Source organism: Chrysemys picta, chromosome 16, assembly GCF_011386835.1.
Source record: "Chrysemys picta bellii isolate R12L10 chromosome 16, ASM1138683v2, whole genome shotgun sequence".
NCBI classification, from domain to species: domain Eukaryota; kingdom Metazoa; phylum Chordata; order Testudines; family Emydidae; genus Chrysemys; species Chrysemys picta.
Window position 1 is genome coordinate 4,842,308 of NC_088806.1, and position 14,429 is coordinate 4,856,736.

At 46.3% G+C, this 14,429-nt stretch overlaps 1 protein-coding gene across 8 annotated transcripts in view; it reads left to right on the plus strand.

Moving 5' to 3' along the window:
- LOC101935620 (zinc finger protein 135-like) overlaps nucleotides 1-13,876 on the plus strand; it is a 38,146-nt gene extending 24,270 nt beyond the window's left edge. For all 8 annotated transcript variants that reach the window (XM_065570003.1, XM_065570006.1, XM_065570000.1 and 5 more), the window contains 2 exons: nucleotides 8,443-8,556; nucleotides 8,926-13,876. In XM_065570003.1, coding sequence (XP_065426075.1) covers nucleotides 8,443-8,556; nucleotides 8,926-9,878 — 1,067 coding nt within the window. In that variant the 3' untranslated portion in view covers nucleotides 9,879-13,876. The remainder of the gene's footprint in view (nucleotides 1-8,442; nucleotides 8,557-8,925) is intronic.
- Nucleotides 13,877-14,429: the final 553 nt, after the last annotated feature.

Genomic DNA, 14,429 nt, shown 5'->3' on the forward strand with positions numbered 1-14,429 from the left:
AACTTGCTGAGAGTGCAGTCCACACCATCCTCCAGATCATTAATAAAGATATTAAACAAAACTGGCCCCAGGACTGACCCTTGGGGCACTCCGCTTGAAACCGGCTTCCCACTAGACATGGAGCCATTGATCGCTACCCGTTGAGCCCGATGATCTAGCCAGCTTTCTATCCACCTTACAGTCCATTCATCCAGCCCTTACTTCTTTAACTTGGCGGCAAGAATACTGTGGGAGACTGTATCAAAAGCTTTGCTAAAGTCAAGGAATAACACATCCTCTGCTTTCCCATCATCCACACACCCAGTTATCTCCTCATAGAAGGCAATTAGGTTAGTCAGGCACGGCTTGCCCTTGGTGAATCCATACTGTCTGTTCCTGATCATTTTCCTCTCCCCTAAGTGTTTCATAATTGATTCCTTGAGGACCTGCTCCATGATTTTTCCAGGGACTGAGGTGAGGCTGACTGGCCTGTAGTTCCCTGGATCCTCCTTCTTCCCTTTTTTAAAGATGGGCACTACATTAGCCTTTTTCCAGTCATCCGGGACCTCCCCCGATCACCATGAGTTTTCAAAGATGATGGCCAATGGCTCCACAATCACATCCGCCAACTCCTTTAGCACCCTCGGATGCAGCGCACCCGGCCCCATGGATTTGTGCTCATCCAGTTTTTCTAAATAGTCCCAAACCACTTCTTTCTCCTCTCCCATACTGTGGAGGCTGGTCACCTCCTCCCCATACTGTGCTGCCCAGTCCAGCAGTCTGGGAGCTGACCTTGTTTATGAAGACAGAGGCAAAAAAAGCATTGAGTACATTAGCTTTTTCCACATCCTCTGTCACTAGGTTGCCTCCCTCATTCAGTAAGGGGCCCACGCTTTCCTTGACTTTCTTCTTGTTGCTAACATACCTGAAGAAACCCTTCTTGTTACTCTTAACATTTCTTGCTAGCTGCAACTCCAAGTGCGATTTGGCCTTCCTGATTTCACTCTTGCATGCCTGAGCAATATTTTTATACTCCTCCCTGGTCATTTGTCCAATCTTCCACTTCTTGTAAGCTTCTTTTTTGCATTTAAGGTCAGCAAGGATTTCACTGTTAAGCCAAGCTCGTCGCCTGCCATATTTACTATTCTTTCTACACATTGGGATGGTTTGTTCCTGCAACCGCAATAAGGATTCTTTAAAATACAGCCAGCTCTCCTGGACCCCTTTGCCCTTCATGTTATTCTCCCAGGGGATCCTGCCCATCTGTTCCCTGAGGGAGTCAAAGTCTGCTTTTCTGAAGTCCAGGGTCTGTATCCTGCTGCTCTCCTTTCTTCCTTGTGTCAGGATCCTGAACTCGACCATCTCATGGTCACTGCCTCCCAGGTTCCCATCCACTTTCGCTTCCCCTACTAATTCTTCCCTGTTTGTGAGCAGCAGGTCAAGAAAAGCTCTGCCCCTAGTTGGTTCCTCCAGCACTTGCATCAGGAAATTGTCCCCTACACTTTCCAAAAACTTCCTGGATTGTCTGTGCACTGCTGTATTGCTCTCCCAGCAGATATCAGGGTGATTAAAGTCTCCCATTAGAACCAGGGCCTGCGATCTAGCAACTTCTGTTAGTTGTTGGAAGAAAGCCTCGTCCACCTCATCCCCCTGGTCTGGTGGTCTATAGCAGACTCCGACCACGACATCACCCAGAGACTCTCAGGTTTTTCTGCAGTTTCATACCGAAGCTCTGAGCAGTCATACTCCTCTCTTACATACAGCGCAACTCCCCCACCTTTTCTGCCCTGCCTGTCCTTCCTGAACAGTTTATATCCATCCATGACAGTACTCCAGTCCTGTGAGTTATCCCACCAAGTCTCTGTTATTCCAGTCGCATCATAGTTCCCTGACTGTGCCAGGACTTCCAGTTCTCCCTGCTTGTTTCCCAGGCTTCTTGCATTTGTGTATAGGCACTTAAGATAACTCACTGATTGTCCCGCTTTCTCAGTCTGAGACAGGAGTCCTCCCCTCTTACGCTCTCCTGCTCGTGCTTCCTCCCAGGATCCCATTTCCCCACTTACCTCAGGGCTTTGGTCTCCTTCCCCCGGTGAACCTAGTTTCAAGCTCTCCTCACTAGGTTAGCCAGCCTGCTTGCGAATATGCTCTTCCCTCTCTTCGTTAGGTGGAGCCTGTCTCTGCCTAGCACTCCTCCTTCTTGGAACACCATCCCATGGTCCTTCTCTCCAACACCACCTGCGTAGCTATTCGTTGACTTCCACGATTTGACGGTCTCTACCCAGGCCTTTTCCTTGCACAAGGAGGATGGACGAGAACACCACTTGCGCCTCAAACTCCTTTATCCTTCTTCCCAGAGCCACGTAGTCTGCAGTGATCCACTCAAGGTCATTCTTGGCAGTATCATTGGTGCCCACATGGAGGAGCAGGAAGGTGTAGCGATCCGAGGGCTTGATGAGTCTCGGCAGTCTCTCCATCACATCGTGTATCCTAGCTCCTGGCAAGCAGCAGACCTCTCTGTTTTCCCGGTTGGGGCAGCATATAGATGACTCAATCCCCCTGAGGAAGGAGTCCCCGACCACCACCACCCTCCTCCTCCTCTTGGGAGTGGTGGTTGTGGAACCCTCATCACTAGGACAATGCATCTTTTGCCTTCCAATCGGTGGAGTCTCCTTCTGCTCCCTTCCTTCAGATGGGTCATCTAGTCCACTCTCCACATTAGTACCTATAGAGAGAACATGGAAACGATTGCTCACCTGTATCTCCATTGCTGGTGCATGGACACTCCTCTTTCTCCTTCTGGAGGTCACATGCTGCCAAACCGCCTCACAATCCTTCTGTCCCTGCTGCGCCTGCTCTGAATCTTCAGAACATGGTGGCTGTAGAAGCATCTCCTGACGTCTGTCCAGGAAATCTTCATTTTCCCTTATGCAACGCAGAGTCGACACTCGTTTCTCCAGCCCTCGAACCTTCTCTTCCAATATGGAGACCAGCTTGCACTTTGTACAGACAAAGTCGCTTCTGTCCTGTGGAAGAAAGACAAACATGGCACAACCTGTGCAGGTTACAACAGCTGATCGCTCACCTTCCATATCACCTTCCTCTTAAGAGCTTCCTCAGCTGTTGCAGTAACTACTTAGAGAAACCCGCAGATGAAAGCCTCAGTGCGCTCTCCCCACGCGAACTCCCAGGCGAACTCCCTCTAATAGCCTCTGCTGTTCGCCGCTCAGCTGGTTCGCTGCTGACTGCCCTTATATACCAGTCAGGCCCATTCAAGGCCCACCTGGAACAAAGCATTCCCAATTCACACTTTTCAAACAAGCAAGCAAGCAAGCAATCAAGCACACAGTCAAACTGACAAACTATCCCAGCAACAGACACTCAGATACTCACCAACACAGCCCCCCTAATGCAGCACTTAGCGTACCTCCTCTCAGACAGATCCCAGGCAAACTCCCTCTGTTAGCCTCTGCTGTTTGCCGCTGTTCTATGTGTCTGACAATTTTATTCTTAACTATTGTTTCGACTAATTTGCCCGGTACCGACGTTAGACTTACCAGTCTGTAATTGCCGGGATCACCTCTAGAGCCCTTTTTAAATATTGGTGTTACATTAGCTAACTTCCAGTCATTGGGTACAGAAGCCGATTTAAAGGACAGGTTACAAACCATAGTTAATAGTTCCGCAACTTCACATTTGAGTTCTTTCAGAACTCTTGGGTGAATGCCATCTGTTCCCGGTGACTTGTTAATGTTAAGTTTATCAATTAATTGCAAAACCTCCTCTAGTAACACTTCAGTCTGTGACAGTTCCTCAGATTTGTCACCTACAAAAGCCGGCTCAGGCTTGGGCATCTCCCTAACATCCTCAGCCATGAAGACTGAAGCAAAGAATCCATTTAGTTTCTCCGCAATTACTTTATCATCTTTAAGCGCTCCTTTTCTATCTCTATCATCAACGGGCCCCACTGGTTGTTTAGCAGGCTTCCTGTTTCTGGTGTACTTAAAAAACATTTTGTTATTACCTTTGGAGTTTTTAGCTAGCCATTCTTCAAACTCCTTTTTGGCTTTTCTTATTACCTTCTTGCACTTAATTTGGCAGTGTTTATGCTCCTTTCTATTTGCCTCACTAGGATTTGACTTCCACTTTTTAAAAGAAGTCTTTTTATCTCTCACTGCTTATTTTACATGGTTGTTAAGCCACAGTGGCTCTTTTTAAATTCTTTTACTGTGTTTCTTATTTTGGGGTATACATTGAAGTTGGGCCTCTATTATGGTGTCTTTAAAAAGTGCCCATGCAGCTTGTCCCCCCCTCCCCATCTGCAGCAACCACAAGCTGTCTTCCCTCCAGGCACCTTGGATCTCTGAGCCTGTCCCTCCTGAGGTGGTGTGGCCCAGTTCTTATTTCTTACATTCTCCTTTTCCGGAAGAAATAGAGACTGTTGCTCCTGAATTTTAGTGTTTAATTCCCCAGCCCTCTCCACACACGGGGGGAGTTTAATTCTCCCTCCCATTACACCTGAGTCACTAGATTTCCTAATTCCCCAAAATGTGCTTTTGCGATGTCACAGATCTGGGGTAGCTAAGCTTTTGACCTGCCTCTGTGGTCTGCTCAAGGAATGCCCTGTCAGGTATCAGGCCTCTAGCCAGCCCCTCTCTATGGGTTGGGACCCACATGCCTCTCTTTTTTGACCAGGGTTTGAGGATTGTAGCTTGTCCTCCACTGTGTTCACTGGACTAATGCCTAGTTCCTGTGCTTTGCTTTCTATCCAAGGGCTATTAGCAGTGTGTGTGTGATAGAGGTGGGAATTTTTGTGAAACTTCTAAGATGCTAATACACACCTCAGTTTCCCTCTGAGACTGGTATTGCTATGTATCAGAGGGGTAGCCGTGTTAGTCTGGATCTGTAAAACGCGACAGAGTCCTGTGGCACCTTATAAGCTTTCGTGGGTGAATACCCACTTCGTCAGATGAAACGAAGTGGGTCATCTGACGAAGTGTGTATTCACCCACGAAAGCTTATGCTCCAATACGTCTGTTAGTCTACAAGGTGCTACAGGACTCTTTGTCGCTTGATATTGCTATGATCATAAAGAGCAGTAGGTATTTTGTCACATAGCTGTTATGGGGTGATATGAATGGGTCATTAAGGACTGGCTGGGACCAAACTACATCATTGGTATACCCGACAGAGACAAGGGAATAATTGTCACCTGTCCATGGGAGGATCTCAGCTTGGCTGAGTGAAGCATACATGGACTCGTTCTGTTTTTGGGAGCTGGAAGAACTGGATTCGCAGACACAGGGAGCTCTATCAGGGTGAAGACAAATGGACAGTGAAAGGAAACCAAACTTTTTCCTACAGCAGCATGGCTTAAGGGCATTGGCCAGTATAGACTACATTGTCTTCTTTGTTTCTCTGTCCTAATCTAAGGACTTTCCAATGCTGTGTTTCGATTGACTAATAAACCCTGCTATGTTTTAAAAGCCTGCCCAGTGTCACAGCAAAAACTTGCTCCGTGCATTGAATGAGGAACAGTCTCTGAACAGGAGTGTCGTTCAGCTGGACCTGCTGGCAGAGCTCACAGGTTGAAATAAGAGTTGTCATAACTATAAAGGGAAGGGTAATAGCTGTCCTGTGTACAGTACTATAAAAATCCCTCCTGGCCAGAGACTCCAAAATCCTTTTCCCTGTAAAGGGTTAAGAAGCTCAGGTAACCTGGCTGGCATCTGACCTAAAGGACCAATAGGGGGACAAAATACTTTCAAATCTTGGGGGGGGGAAGGCTGTTGTTTGTGTTCTTTGTTTGGGAGTGTGTTCGTTCTCGGGACTGAGAGGGACCAGACATCAATCCAGGTTCTCCACATCTTTCTAAGCAAGTCTCTCCTATTTCAAACTTGTAAGTAAATAGCCAGGCAAGGCGTGTTAGTTTTCCTTTGTTTTTCTCAACTTGTAAATGTACCTTTTACTAGAGTGTTTATCTTTGTTTGCTGTACTTTGAACCTGAGACTAGAGGGGAGTCCTCTGAGCTCTTTAAGTTTGATTACCCTGTAAGGTTAATTTCCATACTGATTTTACAGAGATGATTTTTACCTTTTTCTTTAATTAAAACCTTCTTTTTAAGAACCTGATTGATTTTTCCTTGTTCAAGATCCAAGGGGTTTGGATCTTGATTCACCAGGAGTTGGTGGGAGGAAGGAGGGGAATGGTTAATTTCCCCTTGTTTTAAGATCCAAGGGGTTTGGATCTGTTTTCACCAGGGATTTGGTGAAGGTTTTTCAAGGTTTCCCAGGAATGGAATCCATTGAAATGGTGGCAGCAGAACCAGAGCTAAGCTGGTAGTTAAGCTTAGAGGTTTTCATGCAGGCCCCTACATTTGTACCCTAAAGTTCAAAGTGGGGATCCAGCCTTGACAAGAGTGCTGAAGCCAGAGGCTCAGTCTCAGGTATTGAAGCTACATGGCCTATCCTGGAAGAGATAGGTACCCCTTGGGGGTCTAGTACACCTCTCAAGGCTGTTTAAAAGCCCGGGTATTGCACAGATCCTATAGATCCATGACAGTGTGCCAGAGGTTAAGCTTTATGGGGGAAAGGTATAAAACAAGCAATCGATCTAAATGCATATTTACCATCGCCCCCTCATCAGTCCTCATGGGAATCCCTGATCAGTTCCAAAGTGTATTAAAACCTTCCTTAAGGGGTTACCTCTTGGTTAATTTGTAGCCCAAAGAGATCCTCCTCAGTCAACTCAAACTCAGCTGTTTCTCCCCAAAAAGTCTGTCTGTTTTCTTCCATCCCCTGAAAGAGGTATAATCAGTCACTGCCCCATTTTGCAAAGGGCAGAGCTTCAAAAGCTGGAGATCTGCATAACTAGCCTTCAGATCTGGCATTCATCACCCCTTAGTGATACTAGATTGCATAGGAAACCCATCCCTCAGCCCTCCACAGTACCATCTGGCCCATCTCAGCATCATAGTCTATGAAGTATTCATGCTTTCAAGGGCTGGCTCAAATATACAGATAACAGTCATAGCTAGGGCCAGTGTTGCTGGCAATGAAAATAGAGAAATTTCAGATTTTCAAAGCTGTATGTTTTGGAAATTTCAGATATGCATTGTATTAATACAAGAAATACATATTGACAAACATGAGCAATATGTAATCCTTTACAGCATGAAAATGTATTGGGGGGAGGGGACAGGAGCATAGCCGCCGACTCTGTGGGTTCTTTAGGGCTGGAGCACCCACGGGGAAAAATTGGTGGGTGCTCTGCACCCACCGGCAGCCAAGCTCCCTGCCCCACCCCAGCTCACCTCTGCCTCTGCCTCCTCCCCTGAGCGCACTATGTCCCCACTTCTTCTCCAGGCTGTGGGAGGGTGGGGGAGGAGCAGAAACATGGCGCCCTCAGGGGAGAAGGCGGGGCTGGGGTAGGGATTTGGGGAAGGAGTCCAATGGGGCAGTGAGGGGGCGGAGTTGGGGCGGGGACTTTGGGGAAGGGGTTGGAATGGGGGCGTGGCAGGGGCAGGAGGGGGTGGGGCAGAGGTGGACTCGGGGTGGGGCCGGGAACAGGTGGAGGGGGGGCGAGCACCCCCTGGCACCAGGTGAAATTGGCGCTTATGGACAAGAGCCAGCTCTCTGCGGGAGATGGGGCCCACACACTGGGCATTGAGAGCCTAGAGCCATCTGTGTATGGGGGAGAGGTGCTGTGGACACAGCCAAGAGCAGGTGTGAGCACTGTCCACTCTGCAGCATGATGAGGGAGATGGGCATCCCACTGCTAAGTGTCCACCCTGCCCAGGGGAAACTCCACAGAGGTTTTGCTGAGCCCAAACTTGTATGAGGAGGGAAGAAATTGGCAGCAAGTCTCAACAGCAGCCAGCCTCTACCCTGCACCCTGGGGATGAGTCAGGTGTCTCTGGGCAGAAATCTGGGGGGTTATGACCCTGCATGCCCCACCCTCCCTCTGTTCAGCAATTCCGGATATGAAGGGTGATTCCAGAAATGAAGAGTAATTTTGGGGGGGAAATGCAGTAATAGCAGCAATTTCTGGAAAACACTGGTCCTAGTCATAACCTTAAATACGATAGTCTCAAGATGTATGCCTGTGTTCATCAGATCTGTCAGTCTGCCTTCACGTAGTTCACTCTGCTGGTGGGTTCTACCCCTTCCCTCATTCTGTGTCTGTCTTATCTATTTAGATTGTAAATTCTTCAGGGCATGGGCCATCTAATATTGTATGTTTGTATGGTGCCTTCCACAACGGGGACCCACTCTTTGTTGGCCCTTATGCACTAAGATAATGAATATGATTTATAATAATAATAACTCTCCTGCCACTTTGAGCCAAGGAAGCTGGCTTTGGGATGTTACAGCTTAAAAATGGTCTGGGTTAAAACTATGGAATATTCTTTGTGACAAGTACCCCACAAATTCCATGGACCTCCGTTGTTTTCTTTGCCTTGAGCAGGGTTTCCAGTTTCCAAACCTGATGTGATCTCACAGCTGGAACGAGGGGAAGAGCCGTGGGTCCCAGATCTCCAGGGCTCTGAGAAAGAAGTGCTCCCAAGAGCTGCCTGCACTGGTGAGGAATGGGTTAAACCAACTCAAAAACTGTCTGTGAATACAGGAAACATTTGGGATGCCCTACAAAGACCTTGTGAGCTCTCCAAGTTTAGAATTGTTCTCAGTAGGTGTGGAATCATTATGGCAGATGTCACTCATGGATTCCCACCTATCCTGACTGACAACTGGCAGCACATCCCTCCCCGATCTTGCGTTCCCCTGAGTGTCCTGGTGAGATGTGGACCAAAACTGATCCCTTCCTCTCTCCTCTGGGGAAGGGTTTTGGGAAAATCAGCTCCTGATAGGCTTGATCTCTCCTGCACATATTTTGGTTTGTTCATCCCTTTTTCCATTCCTCTCTCTGAGATTTCTTTTCTCTCTGGTGCAGGGAGTGACCTATGTCTGGATCCTCTCTCTCTCCCATCGGGTGATGGGAGGGTGAGTGAGAACGAGGAGAAACCCCAGCAGGAAGGTGCTGAGCAAATAGAAGCACATGGGACGTTATCAGGAAGATCCAAAGGGAACGATTCCAGGAGTTGTGCACTGCCAGCAAAAGCAAAAACCTCTGAGAGTCAGCACAGGCCAGAGGAAAACTTCAGTAGCCACTCAGACCTTATTAAATGTGAAAGAATTAACTTGGAAGAGACACGCTACACATGCCATGAGTGTGGGAAAAGCTTCAATGTGAGCTCAGACCTTCTCACACATGAGCGAATCCACAGAGGAGAGACGCCCTACACATGCTCTGAGTGTGGGAAAAGCTTCAGTTATAGCTCGCACCTTATTATACATCAGAGAATCCACACTGGAGAGACACCCTACACGTGCTCTGAGTGCGGGAAAAGCTTCAGTCAGAGCTCAAACCTTATCACACATTACAGAATCCACACTGGCATGTCACCCTACCGATGTTCTGAGTGTGGGAAAAGCTTCAGTCATAGATCAGCCCTTATTAGACACCAGGGAATCCACACTGGAGAGACACCCTACACGTGCTCTGAGTGTGGGAAAACCTTCAGGCTTAGCTCAGCCCTTACCATACATTGGAAAATCCACAGTGGAGAGACACCCTACACATGCAATAACTGCGGGAAAAGCTTCAGTCATAGCTCAGCCCTTATTAGACACCGGCGAATCCACACGGGTGAGATGCCCTACATATGCTCTGAGTGTAGGAAACCCTTCAGGCATAGCTCAGCCCTTACCATACATTGGAGAATCCACAGCGGAGAGAGACCCTACACGTGCAATAACTGCGGGAAAAGCTTCAGGCATAGCTCAGCCCTTATTAGACATCAGAAAATCCACATGGGCGAGAACTGTAACAAATGCCTTGACTAGGGCTGGCCAAAGATTTTTTTTTTTTTTTTTTAATCACATTTGCTAATTCCCACATAGTGATCTCTGCACCATCTTCACCGTGGTGTCTCAGCTCCCCCAGATGAGTTGCCTGCTTCTGCCTTTTGCAGCTCACCCTTCTTTAGGGTCAGTCCTGTGATCTTTTCTATCCACTCCTTTCCTTTTGCGTCATAGGAGCGTGTGACCCTCCAGCCAGGAATGTTCATCAGCTCCAGATGGGGGAGAGAGGTTTGATCCCAACAAGCTACACTGAGGCAAAAACTACCTGTGCCTTACATCCACTAGGACTGTACATGGCGTTGGCTGCTCAAGTTAGTGATCTTGGTGTAAAAAGACAATTATAGTTGTAGAGCAGATGCAGCCCAGGTGCAGTGGTTGGTATTAGCTTTCCCCTTGACCTGACCTAAACTCCATGACTTTTCCTAGTCTAAACAAACCCTGAGCATCACGGTTATACTGTTCCCCCAGTTCAAAGCAATTGTTAGTCATCAAGTTTCCCCTTCAGGAACAAATTATCTCATTCCCAGTTGCTCTGATGTTGCTTCAGGTTGTGCTGGAGAGCAGATATTTCTACCACCATTTTCCTCACTTAAAATATATTGAACTATAACAAAGAGCAGGAACAGGGCAAGGATAGGAAAAAATGTCATTTCACCCTCTGTAACAACAGAAGAAGATAGGGTACGTCAGAGGGATTTCCTTATTCCCCATCACCATCCCAATCCCCCTGTTGTTCAATTGGTTAGGTCAATATTTTTTCTAAATGGCTGGGAAGAGGATTCCCTAGTAAATGACTTGCAACTAAGCAAAATATCCATGCATTTGCCTCCCAAAGCAGTTGTGGCCCAGGCCCTGCAGGAGGTCGCCCCTGAAGATATCTCCTTCCTAATCAGGTGCGTGTTGCCTATTATTTGGGAAATGCAATCTCTAGCTAGGTAGGGATGGGAAAAATGGAAGTGACATTTCTGTTCAGCTCACCCCTGGGAGGAGATGCTGCAAATGTGTAGAAAATGAAATCCGTGTTGAGTGTGATACAGCTGCAGAAAGAAACCTATTTTTAATAGATACCTGACATTTGGTGTCTTACAGGGTTTCTAAACCACACCTGAATTTAGTCCCTAATTTAAATCTGTGCCACCAGATTAAAGAAATAAAAGGGCATATTTGGGGAGTTATACATATATATATATTTGGGTGGTTGGTGAAGAATTCTACGCCAGAGAAGTGTAAAATTACTCCAAGTAAGGTCAAAGATTTGACAAGAACTCAGGTAGAAATTGCAGGTACGAGTGGTTGATTTTTCACCCCAGAGATGGAAGCTATGGTGACTGTGGCCCAGGTAAACTATTTTTAGAATAAAGAACAGGAGTACTTGTGGCACCTTAGAGACTAACAAATTTATTAGAGCATAAGCTTTCGTGGACTACAGCCCACTTCTTCGGATGCATGTGAGAGAAATAGCATGTACGAGAATAGAGACCCAATATAGACTGTTGTTATTTCTATTTCAAATGGAATTTATTTTGATAAACTTTAAAATAAATTTTCTGTTAAGAGGAAAATTGCTTGAGATAAGATGTGTAACCTTTTACTCAGTTAGAGGGTAACAACCACAGAGTTCCCCAATTCGCTTTTTTGCTAAGCAAAGACACATCAGCCAGGAGAGGTCCGAATTTAAAATGGTGATGGATGCAGGATGATTTATTTTTGCAACCAGTTATTTTTATGAGTGTTGAGGCCCCTTTTCCTTTGGAGGAGGCCAGGTGTTAGAGCCCAGCCATTTAACCCTCAGGCCTGGCCATGGAAACCTCCCCATAACTGGCCTTATGTTTCTTTCATGTTTGATACCTTTGGGGTTCGCACGTCCACACTACATGCGGTTTATGACACCAGATATTTTGAGAAAACTGCTGGGTTAAGCGGGGCTATTCCAAACTGACATTGGCCCAAACTCTGCCTCATTTCAATTGGAGTGGGACACGTCTGTATCAAAGGATTAGTTCACACCTGATTTGCCCAGAGACCTCGGGGGAGGTGTAGTAAGGTGGGGTAAGCTGGAATCTACAACAATAAAGTTAAAGGTAAGGGTGGAAGTCCTTCAGTTTTCAGATCAACACGCCTGTTCTGTTCATTCCCTCTGAAGCATCTGGCACTGGTCACTCTCAGGCAGCACACTGGGCTAGATGGACCATTGGTCTGACCTAGTATGACCAGTCTTGCGTTCTATCTTATGTAAGTCATCTAAGAGAGACTGACTGCCAGGATCCCAGGACTGATCCCCTCTGGGGAATGAAGCACAACAGCGACAGGCTATGCAGCCTTCACTAATCTCCCTGTACCTGAAAAGCCTGCAACCGGAAGTGCTGGACCATCTATGTCATTACCTGATTCCTAAACTGCAGCTACAGTTCCTACTCCATGCGAATCCAAAGACAAAGAGCTGCAGAGATCCAACCCCTTGTAATCTTTGAAATGTATTTTCCTTTTTCTATTTTTATCTGTTTTTTTATGAAGGTGGAGCCTTCCCAGCCTTTCTACTAGATTGGGGTGTAACAGTGTGGCTCAGTGGGGGTGAGTGTGTGAATGCCTCTGAAATCTACACAGGGAAGATGTTAGGACAAATAGTTCCCCAAATCTTAATAGCCTTAAAACTCTTCCCTATGAAATGACTGAATGCATGCTCCTCACCTATGGAAGCATTGCAAGGAATTGAGCTGTCTGATATAAATTGTTCAGTGAGAGCTATTTGAACATTTTACTAATGTCTCAATAAGGTCTGTATCTGTGTTTTGGGGTGAGAGGGTGATGAGAAGTATTAGCTACACAATAGTGAAATCTAAGGAGAAAACTAATTAGCTTTGAGGTTGTAGGCTAAATGTAAGCAATAATTTGGATTTGGTATTGAAATATTCATCTGTCTAAATCTGGAATGCACTGCCTGGGTGAAAATCTCTGATTGGGGTTTCAGCATCACTAAATACGCACCTGCCTCCATGGGTTGCTGTTTTAGGATTTATAAGGGTTGATTTTCTGCTATATTTATCAGATGGTTTGACTAAATTGACGACTTGATTCCAATGCAATATCCTTGTAAACTGACTGATTTGCTGATTTGCCCTGAACTTTGTCACTGTATTGTTTAACCGTTAGTTAGCTGAGTAGTATTTATAGTCATTTAGCCTTACTGAAGTGTGTTCTTGGTTTTATTTGTTCATGTTAATAAAACATGTGTGACGCTCTGTACCTCAGGGAAACACCCAGCACCCCCTTGTTCATCCTTGTAAAATGATTGTGTGGTATCCAATGCAAAGTTTGTCACGTTGGGTGTCTTCGGAAGGTTCATGATGCACTGAGCATGGTTGTTAGTGATGTTATAGTAATTGTTACAGTAAGGTTATAGGTTGTAATTTCATGTATTTAGTTATGAGGCTGAAAATGTATCCTCATGGGTTAAAGCAAACCCAGGCAAAACAAGAACAGAGAGGCAGTTCAGACCTCGTCAGGGCATGGATGGGACGAACCCAGCCCAGCCTCACAGGAACAATGGACACTGGTTTAGGCAGCAACAAAAGAATCTGTTAGACCCTTGAGGGAGTCACCCCCTTCCTTTGGGCAGTTTGGGACTGTGATGAGGTAATGCTCACCTGACTCTGAAAGGTGGGGGCAAAGCCAAGAGGAAAGAAAGGACATGATAAAAGGGAGAGACATCTGCCATGCTGGCTCGTTCTCTTCCACCTACATCTACAGACGCCACTACCATCAAGAGACTGAAACGCTTATCAAAGGGGAGAGCCTGACTGAAAAGTAACCAGCCAGCCTGTGGTGAGAAGCATCTAAGTTTTTAAGGACATTGAAAGTGTTAAAATCAGCTTAGAATGCGTTTTGCTTTTATTTCATTTGACCAAATCTGACTTGTGCTTTGACTTATAATCACTTTAAATCTATCTTTATAGTTAATAAATTTGTTTGTTTTTATTCTACCTGAAGCAGTGCATTTGGTTTGAAGCGTGTCAGAGAGTCCCCTTGGGATAACAAGCCTGGTAGATATCAATTTCTTTGTTAAATTGACAAACTCATATAAGCTTGCGGCATCCAGTGGGCATAACTGGACACTGCAAGACGGAGGTTCTTAGGGTTGTGTCATTCGCTTGCAAGTAGCTGGGAGCAGTGTACATACCAGAGGCTGTGCATGAACAGCCCAGGAGTGGGGGTTTTCACAGCAGAGCAGGGTAAGGCTGGCTCCCAGAGTCAAGGATTGGAGTGGACTAGCAGATCACCGGTTCAGATAACACCAGAGGGGAACGTCACAACATGTAACTGGGATATTGAGTCATTTCTTTCAATAAGCAACAGGAGCTGGAACAGTGGAGAATCTGAGTGGAGATCAACCACTCCACATCTGAGCCTTATCAGATTCCACTCAATTAATACTTTGTTTCCCAAAGTGGAACATCTATTTTAGCTCTAGCTGTGGCCAGGTGGGGAGGGACAGCTCAGACCATCACAAGGGAAATAAGCTCCCCTACCCAGGCT